We start from the raw sequence: 10,128 nt of genomic DNA, 5'->3' as shown, positions 1-10,128 counted from the left end.
TTACGTTATTAAAATCTTTTCCTAAAAAATTCTCAAGGTTTGATTTTTAAGTTTTCCTTTTAAAAATAAAATCAAAATATTTTTCGAGATTTTATCAATACACTTTTTCATCACTTTTCTAGAGAAATTTAATTTACCAAACCATGGATTTGGAAAGTAAACCTCAGCAACTGGATTTCTCTGCGACTTGGTCCAAGCCCAATAATAAAAGCCCATTACTCGCAGTCGCACCCGTCCCGCCCATATATCTATTCAAAAAAGCCCGAGACATCTCTCGGTAAAAGCAAACGGTGATGGAAGGAGAAGGAAGCTCATCGGAGATGGAGTTTACAGAGGTCGAGACCAATACTGACTCGGTCGATAACTCGGTCATCTTCCGTGTCACTAAAAGCGTTATAGGTTTTGTTCTCTATATGCATCAGCAAATCCCTTCGTATCTCTCTTCTAATTCCCCTAATTCTAAGTTTTTTTCCTTTCAACTCCCGATCAGGTTATTGTAAAATAATTTTTAGGTAAATTCTGTCATTAATCTCTGCGTTTTGTTTTGAATTTTCGAAATTAATCTGTTAATATGAAAGCATTTGTTAGGGGAAAAAAATGGAAAGTATTGGTGAAAAGAATCGAATTAGAAAATGCTCTAAAAAATCTTCGTTACATGATGATACAGGATTTTGCTGGATATTAGTCTTGAATTCGATACCTTGCAAACAGAATATAAAGAGCTGGTATGTTATTTGCTACATAAATCTGATTCTGGACATTGTTTTATTATTCTTTGAAGCCTAAGAATTTTTACTTATAGGAGATGGCAATTACGCAAACTTAATTGAAGTTATCTGTTAGACGAGATCACCTTAGCAGAATGAGAGGGGTGAAGCGTGGGATTAGGAGACTGGAGAAATTGGTGAACACAGTGGGTGGGCTCGAGAGCGTGTTGCAACTCATAATTAGTGAGGTTTTTTGCTTTGAGGTAGTAATTTTAGTGCTTGGAGCTAGTCCATTACAGCCCCGACATGTATATGAATCGTGTTTTTTGCGTGGAAATGTTGTAGCAGGAGATGATGGTATTTTCACTAAAAGCAAAGTTGTAGAAGGGCTTTCAAGAAAGGTTTTGTGAGAGTGTGTGTGTTTTGTTTGTGGTCTCATAAAGGCAAATTCGAAAATATTTGATAGAGGTTAATACTTTAAATGTCTTTCAACAGGTTGCTCGTGCCTTGATCTCAAAGGTTGCTGGATCCAGTTCCTATCCAGGTAGCTGGTAAAGCTTATCCTGTCATTATCAGCTAATCTGCTGAAAGTCAACACTGATTTTTGCGGTGTTTGTTCTTTTCTGTAGGTCCTACTAAATTGTTTCTGTTGGTGAAAGCTCCAGCTTCTTTCAATTTGCCTCTGCATTTTCTTCCAAAACGTGACTTCAGATACTGTAAAAAGGCATGGATTGTGCCTACACAAATAGCAAAAAAGATTTATTCTTAGTTGCATAAGTCTTACATTCTGAGATATCATAGATCACTTTAAGAAACAATCACTAACGCAACCAAAACAAAATCAAGCATGCTACTTGGCTCAGAACTATAAATCCACCTTTTTTAACTGTTGAATTGGCTAATATTGTTTTGATCTTTGCTATTCGCTTAGAGACAATCATGCTGATGTAGCAATGAATTTCATACAATGACACTAATTTTGGCTGCATTCTGTTTATTGAATGCATGCGCCATCCTGACCTTGACAGCTCTCAAGCACATCTTTTCTTCAACTGTTGAGCATCATTGTATGAAGTTCTGTAGCCATTCATGTGTGTCTTTCTACATTACGTATAATATCCTGCAAGTTCTCTAACTGAAGCCTGGAGGACACATTTGTAAAAAAAAAAAAAAATCTTCATGACATTTTTGGATTAATCAAAATGCAGTATAGCTGAGATCATAATATCAGTGCTTCTCATCCGTTGTATTGGTGGGAGCACTACTGTATTCATGCTCTGTCTCCCCGCCATCACGAGCAGCATGCATTAACATCAAATTATTGTTTTGTTTGATTACTTTCTTGTTTTTGAGCAGATTGTGCCTTCCAGACTGCTGTTTTGATATAATTGATAGTTTTTCTATTATCTGACCTTGTGAGCTTCAAGTATATAGTAGATGATTGAAATGCGTTTGACTCTGATGGTGAGAACACATAGCAGTTGAATAATTTGAAGAGCAGAAAATGAAATTGAATAATGTGTGAACCACCCCAAAATGAACAGTGTAAAGTTTTCGTCTTGTCAGCTTCATGGTCAGAAATGAGGAAGGAGGGGGAAGTATATTCCAGGATCATTTGGTCTATGCCTTTTGCGATTCCAGAAAAAAAAGGGACTTTTTTTCTATAATAATGTGTTATAATGGTTCAAGTTTTATAATCTAGAAGCTGGGGAGAATTGACGCAGTTTGTGTCGCTGGCTTCTTGACGCCATATGAGATTTTATGAGTCACAAGATTTCAACATCATAAAGTGACATGAGTTTCTCTTGCAGGTTTCAATGTCGCCATGTAGTCAAGGGCCTCGCATCCAAGATCCCAACTGAAGAATGAGTCTTTTCATCATTGTGAAGAGCAGATTTTCTTGTGCCGCCTCTGATCATGCTTCACGCTAACTACAATGTACCTATGCAGCAATGCTTGTAAGTAACTGACCTATTTATTCACCAGCCTTGACTCTACGATCGATTTTTTCTATAGATCTATTTATCAATATATGTCTGTTAGTTTCCTTTGATATTTTTATCCTACTAGAAAGCTGCATGTTAGCTTTATACTGTTTTCTTGACCTTTTTGTTTACTAGATCTTCTCCATTTATCAGATGATCAAATCATAGCATGCTCCTATAATACCCACTAGCAACTTGCTTCGTGTTATTGGGGAAAAAAAAATTCAAAATTAAACCCTGAATCAACTATCCTATTAAATGTTTTACCCATATGCAAGCTATAAAAACGGTCTCATGCCGATGAAGATTTGGAATTTGGATAAACAATAAAGGAGATAGAGTGCTGTTATTATTATTATTATTTAATTTACATTGTACATGATATTTAACTGCACAACATAACGAGAGCTCTTGCTTTTATGCACTGTGGTATGGCAGCCCCTTTGGGAATTAGTAAGTCCACTCTTCGGGAAGAAAAGTCGCTGGCGACGAATTCTCGTTATTTGATACAACACTACATTGTGTTGATACATCCTTGCTATTTTTATTCTTGAAAGATTTGCAGTCTCTGCCTTTCGATTTATTCTTGGCATCTGGCAATAAGACAATTATCGGCAACAAATCTATCATAAAGCCAAAAAGATACATGTACAAGATAAGGACCAAAAGTGAATAAGCCTAACCTTGCCGGCGTGTTATGTGCAAGCCTATTTCATGCACGTTGAGATTAAGAGCTTGAACAACCCGTGCAGGAAGGAGAACACGAGCGCAAGCTGCACAATCATGAAAGACACCAGATCAGTACTGATATTTTCAGTGCCTCTTCATTTTAGCAGGATATTTTGGTTTACATGTAAGTTCAGTTTATCTTGCCTGCCTGCCTTGTTATTTCCATTTTTTTTTTTATTTTTTTTTGTGGTTCAATTAACTTCACTGTTAAAAATGATTATGTGAAAAGTACCCGCATACACGTGGACATGGTTGTGGATCAGACACTTGCATCATTCTATCGAAGATTCAAAAAGATGCCGTACCTGGCTTCTTCCTAGATTGCATGTTGGTGCCTGCCCCTTGTGGAAGAAAAACTCCAGTCCCAGATGATTTTTTACCAGAATCTAGGAAAACAGCCTGCATTCCAGGTCCCCCTGATGCCCAATTAGTGGCGTATTTTGCTCGGCAATTCGGTCCTGGGCTGGGTTTTGTGCGCTGATATCACATAAGCACATTGGTTAGAAACTTTGATTACCGAGTCTAAAAAAGGAAAAACAATTTGTAATTTATCATCTCTCTAGTACTTCTATACTATTTAGCAACATTAGTTTCTGATTCAAAACTTCGATTGCGAACGGAAAGAAAGAACTGCAGCGAAATCACTCAAAATATTCCCCCGGTAATCCTTGCAAGTATTTCATCAGAATTGGTGCAACAAAATTATTTAGGCCTTCCTATGTGCTGGATATTTTATGTTATACTATTATCAGTACTCATTTAGTATTTATACGCTATTCTATTGCAAATTAAAGTTTCTTCTAATTAATAAATTCTTCTCTTTTTTGGCTTTATTTGGCATTATTATGGTATAACAGTGTTTTTAAAAAAATTTAATTTTTTTAGCTTTAAATTAAATTTTTTAGATGTTTTTGGATTGTTTTGACGTGGTTTGATAATTAATTAAAAAATATTTTTTTAATATATTTATAAACAAAAAAATATTTTAAAAAGCAATCTCTAATACGCTATTAAATAAACATTTAATGATTAAAAATTATTTGAGACGTGTTTTTCTAAATACATGATCAATTATTCAAATTTCTAAAAAAAAAAAAAACTTGTAAATATATGATCCAATGTATATATTAATGGAATGCAACTCCGTCCGTAGGATCGAAATGGATATTATTGCTTTGAGAAAACTTTCTCCATATCACGTATGGTAACAATTTGAAAGGGTTCCAATCCATTAGCAAAGGCAAACTGCAGCCCAGCACCTGGAAAGTTTTATTCAACATATCCCATATTCTCAACCTCTTCCCACAATTTTCAACAAAATATTATCTATATTTATCCCGTGCGCAAAAGAAATCTTTTTACCATGGTTTTTTAAAATATTTTCTTTTTAGAAATATATTAAAATAATATTATTTTATTTTTTAAAATTCATTTTAACATAAACCATCCAAAAACGTAAAGGAAAATAATTTAAAATCAAAAAATCAAATATTTTTAAAAATACTATTGGGTAGGAAAAACAAACACTGCATTACATGTGGCGACAAGAGGCTATTGTTGGCATTATTGTCACTTTACCTCTCAGCTTTCGTACAACGTTTTCACTTGCAAGCAAGGACTTCAACTTTAACTTTGTATTGATGGTATGTCCCATCTCTGCTTTAGTTTGCATGCATGCGTACAAGAACTGATACATCATCATCTATGTCTACTTTCCATCTAATCTCTCCACCTTATATTCCTTTCTTCTTCTCGCTTTTTATTGTAATTGCTTATTTATTTTTCGAATGAAAATATATTCCAGTCACTGTTATTCCAGTTGAAAAATAATTTTTTTAAAAGTAATGTTTATATAAAAAAATTATTAAAAAATAAATTATTTTTTAATATTTGATAATATTATAAGAAATAAATTAAAAAATATTTTTCGTTTGACTGTCACATAAAATAAATTGGAAAATAAATTGTTAATATTTTTTAAAAAATTTATTAAAATAATAAAAAATAAATCTTACAAATTAAAAAGTTGAAAGATAATAAAATTGAAAAAAAAATTAATTTCATAAATTATCTCAAACAAAATAAATAACAATCAAAATAATAGAGATCAAATCTAACAGATAAAAAAGTTGAAAGATGATAAAATTAAAAAAAATTACAATTTTATAAATTATTTCAAATAAAATAAATAACAATAAAAAAAATAAGAATCAAATTTGATAGATAAAAAATTTTAATTAAAAAAATAATAAGAGAAAAACAAATAACAATCATATAAAAATAAAACTTAAAGTTGATATAAAAATTAAATTTTTAGGGATGAAAGTAAAAAAAAAATCAAAATAAAATATATAACAATAAAAAATTAAAAAATTAAATTTGATATAATCAATAAATAACAAGATATTTCTAAATTTTCACAATTTATAAAAAGCATTTTCCATCTAAAAATATTTTATTGGAACCAAGTCAAAATTTTATTTGACTGAAAAATATTTTTATTAATCAATTTAATGACAAACAAATACGAAAAAATTTAAAAAATAATTTTCAAGAAACCACTTCCTATCAAAAAAAAAACAATACCTTAATAATTTTTTTTTTAATGTTATTATATTTGTCTCGTTTAAAGTATTACAACACACTGATTTTTTTTTTCTCAGTCTATTTCATAATTTCCTTATATTTCTTGTTTCTTAAAAGTAAAACGTCATGTTTTTTAATCACTACTGTTCAAATTGTAAACCATGATATTTTAGATGCACAAATTATGATATTTCATAAAAATTATTCTAAAAATACATAATGTTTTATTTCATAAAAATATTTAAACTGTGTTATTTTACTAATTTATATATATATATATATATATATATATATAAACAGTGTTAATAAACGAAAATACCAAAAAAAAAAGAGTTCTGGAAGAAGTTGAAGCTACAGTAAAGCAGTGTGTTGTACCTGTGGATGCTGGTCTAGAGGCAATCTAGGAAGACTGCGATATTGATGGTGGTGATGCGGTTGGTGCCTCACATAATCCTAAAACAAAACATGGCCCTGAGATTTTCAAAACTAGAACCAAAAGGGACCAAAAAGACAGACAAAGAAATAAAACCAGAAGCACTAGAACTTGCGATTCATTGGGGTGTTTTCCGGTTGGAAGGTTTATCAATAAAACAATATCTATATATATAGTACTGATATACCTTGGAGTCCCATAAAGCCTCGTGATCTAGAACAATATGAGAAGGAAGCCATGAAATTGCTTCTTCCAGCACAACTTCTCCATCTTCAATACCAGCCATTGAAAGCAGAAGGTTTGACAGATAGGGAGGGGGAAGCAAAGGGAGGCTTCAGGCTTTGGCTTGGCTTGTTATTTCAGTTTCTTTCTTGTTCTGAAGCGGAGAGGAGGAGGCTTTTAAGCTCCAACTTCTGACCTGCAACACAACTAAATTATTACGTGGTAAGACTAGAGGAAATGGTAAAACAAGAAGAAAAAAAATGATAGATTGGGGGACCTCTTGACTAGATAATAATCACTCTCTTCTTCAACGCTTGCAAAACATCTTCCAAGGGATTTTCACGAAACGAAGACGTTTTTAACTTGCTGTAAAGGGTACTGTTCCTGTAAGCGTCTGGTTTGCGTCTTTCAATTGCTTTATCTGACCCTTAATTTCGTACTAGATTTAAGCAGAAAACCACGTCGCTTTCTAAACATTTATCGTATTCGCCTGGGACTCTGCGGTATCAATTTACTAATCTGACCACCTAGAGCTGCTTCTTATTGCTCGTCATTAAACAAAATACTTTGCCTAATAACTTAATTTGCACGGGTTATTTGGAAATATATTAATTCTTACTATTTTTTATTTTTAAAAAATTATCATATATCACTACTACCTAACCCTTTTCTTCATTCAACTCTTAAAGAGACCTTCCATTTTAATAAAATGTTTTTCTTCAATTAGAGTTCTAATTGAGGAAGAACGAGTGGCAAATCCATATATCGCATGAGCTTGACAAAAATTGCAGTGTAGATTTACTGTATCAATTATTGCATATATAGACCTCGTCCAACTAATAAAAGATAAGATGCCTGGGTAAAAAAATATTAAACCCTAGCTCTTTGATCATCTTTTAATACATATACCCTAACGTTTTTTGTTTTTTTTTATATATGTTTTATAAATGTGGTGGTAGAATTCAGAAGGGAACCATGCAAGCTTTTACATTTGATATTAATTTTTAGTTTAACGTGGGTGTCCGGGCCAGCTTGCGTGCACCTCGACTAATCCCACGGGCCCTGAAGTTAACGACCATGTAAGCCTCCAGTGGTCATCATATGAGCAACCACAGGGCTTGAACCTGAGACCACAGACACTACCAGAAAATTGATAAATACAAACGGAAATACCGAGGGAATATTTCCGTCGGTAAATTTCCGAGGGATTTTACCGACGGAAATATTCCCTCGGTATATACCGAGGGAATTACCGTGGGAAAAAAAATTAAAACAAAGCAAAAAAAAATAATGACGTGTCATTTTTACCAACGGACTTACCGACGGAATTTGTTCCGTCGGTAATTCCGTCGGTAAATTTGTTGGTAAATTGTGAACACTGTTCATCATGTTAATTACAAAGGGAATCACCGACGGAAAATTCCGTCGGTATTTTCCAGAGAGTAAATCACCGACGGATTGAAAAGTCGTCGGTGTTATTTGGCGGTTTTCTGAAAAAAATCAATTAATTTAAAATTTTCATTTAAATATTACAGACGGAATCACCGACGGATTGAAAAATCGTCAGTACTTTTTTGGCGGTTTCTGAAAAAAATTTACGAAATTAAAAATTTAAATTAAATATTACCGATGGAATTACCGACGGAATAATTAAAAAATATTAATATTTAATTATCCGTCGGTAAATCCGTCGGTAAAGCGTCCCAATAAAAAGTCTGCCCTTATTTCACAAGAGACAGACCCGTTTCTTATTCTTCTTCTTCTTCTTTTTCTTCTTGTTCTTCTACTTCTTCTTCTTCTTCTTTTTCTTCTTCACTATATGTAAAAAACATCATTAAGGTATGTCTTCTTCTTCTTCTTCACTTTATGTAAAAAACATCATTTCTTATCTATTTCTTTCTCTTCTTTTCTCTCCTCATCTCCTTCTCTTTTCCTCCATGCTTGGGTATGTCTTCTTCTTCTTTCTTCTTTTATCCTCTTAGTTTTTTTTTTAATTAATATGCTTAATGAAATTTTTTTTTTTTTTTAATTAATATGCTTAATGAAATTTTTTTTCTCTCCTTAGCTTCACTTGCAACTACATTAAGGTAAGATTTTTTTTTCTTCTTTTTTCATGATTTTTTTCACTATATTTGTTTTTTATTTTATTTTTAATTGTTTTTGTTCTTAATAGTTGTATAAATGTTGTTGTGAGATTTTTTTTTCATATGAGATCAATTTTTAGTAGATTTATTTATAGGATTTTTAAATTTTTAGCAATTGCAACTTCATTTTTTTCATATGAATTAATTTTTTAGTTGAATTAATTTTTTTATTTTATTTATTTGTTGCAAATTTGTTTGAATTGATTTTCTTATTCTTTTTTCCAAGCATTTTGAGTATATATTATACAGTGTTAATTTATGTTAATTTAATTATTTTATAATTTTATAAAATGAATTTTTTTTAAATGTTTTTCAATAATTACCGACGGAATTTCCGTCGGTAAATCCCTCGGTAATTCCGTTGGTAATAAAAAAATTATTACCGACGCGTCTGTTCCGTCAGTAAATCCGTCGGTAATTATATTACCAACGGATTTACCGACGGACAAAACATTACCGACGAACGATTCACCGACGGATCATTTCCGTCTTTGATTCCGTCGGTAATATAATTACCGATGGAATATGTGTCTTACACCGACGGAAAAATTCCGTCGGTAAAACTGTTAAATTTTGTAGTGAGAAGGAGCAAACCTCTTGGTCCCAAACTCTTATCACTGGGCCACCACCTAGATGGTTTACCTTTGATATTATTGAACTATACAGTTGCTGTCTTCTTCTTCTTCTTCTTTTTTTTTAAAGAAGAGCGTATTAATTGATTAGAAATTAAAATGGCTTTATTGAAGACTCCCTTACTTATTGTTGTGTTAAATTACTTGTTCTGAAATCCCGTTCCTCATTTCAAATTTGGGTCAAAGACGAAAACAAATCCATTAATTTCCTTTACATAATAGATTCAATTTATGTATCTGATATATTTGTACATTTCATAACTTTGAATGCCCAGCAGTCAGGGGATGATTTTTTTTCATGTAGTTTTGAGATATATGTTGAAGGGTATTTGAGTTATTAAACGGATTAAGATGTGGATTATGGGTTGAATTGGATTTGGTTAACCCCTTTTTTGTCTATTAATTAAATATTGTTCCAATTATCCATAACGCATATGAATCACTAATCATGTGTGTGTGTGTGTGTGTGTGTGTATATAAACATGTTAATATTAAAGTCATAATTTTGGTTTTGGATAAAGTGATTGCTGATTACACCCACCAAATCTCCATACATGGTACAGGTAGCTAAACACTAAATTAATAGCTAATTTGGTGATATCATTTGAACAGGTTACGTGGTGACTATCGATCTATCCCAAATGTAGTAGCCCTGCATGTTGCAGCTGGTGGCTCTGTTCTTCTTAACAA

General features: G+C 32.1%; 1 protein-coding gene and 1 non-coding gene across 2 annotated transcripts; one reads left to right on the top strand and one right to left on the bottom strand.

The window, feature by feature from the left end:
* Positions 1-293: 293 nt before the first annotated feature.
* Positions 294-4,005, top strand: LOC7468709 (uncharacterized). Its single transcript, XR_008058645.1, has 6 exons — positions 294-433; positions 668-725; positions 803-1,108; positions 1,203-1,251; positions 1,337-2,665; positions 3,131-4,005. It is a non-coding gene; the product is annotated as an uncharacterized LOC7468709 (transcript).
* On the bottom strand, positions 3,013-7,094 carry LOC7468708 (uncharacterized). Its single transcript, XM_002300815.4, has 6 exons — positions 6,940-7,094; positions 6,628-6,858; positions 6,383-6,460; positions 3,727-3,898; positions 3,376-3,465; positions 3,013-3,285 (listed from the first exon to the last, which is right to left on the bottom strand). Exons 2-6 carry the CDS (start codon positions 6,724-6,726, stop codon positions 3,143-3,145), a joined length of 582 nt encoding a protein of 193 aa, XP_002300851.1. The 5' UTR covers positions 6,727-6,858; positions 6,940-7,094; the 3' UTR covers positions 3,013-3,142.
* Positions 7,095-10,128: the final 3,034 nt, after the last annotated feature.

Source organism: Populus trichocarpa, chromosome 2 (assembly GCF_000002775.5).
Source record: "Populus trichocarpa isolate Nisqually-1 chromosome 2, P.trichocarpa_v4.1, whole genome shotgun sequence".
In the NCBI taxonomy this organism is placed as follows: Eukaryota; Viridiplantae; Streptophyta; class Magnoliopsida; order Malpighiales; family Salicaceae; genus Populus; species Populus trichocarpa.
The sequence above is the reverse complement of the archived record's forward strand: the minus strand, read 5'-3'. Positions and strand labels throughout refer to the sequence as shown.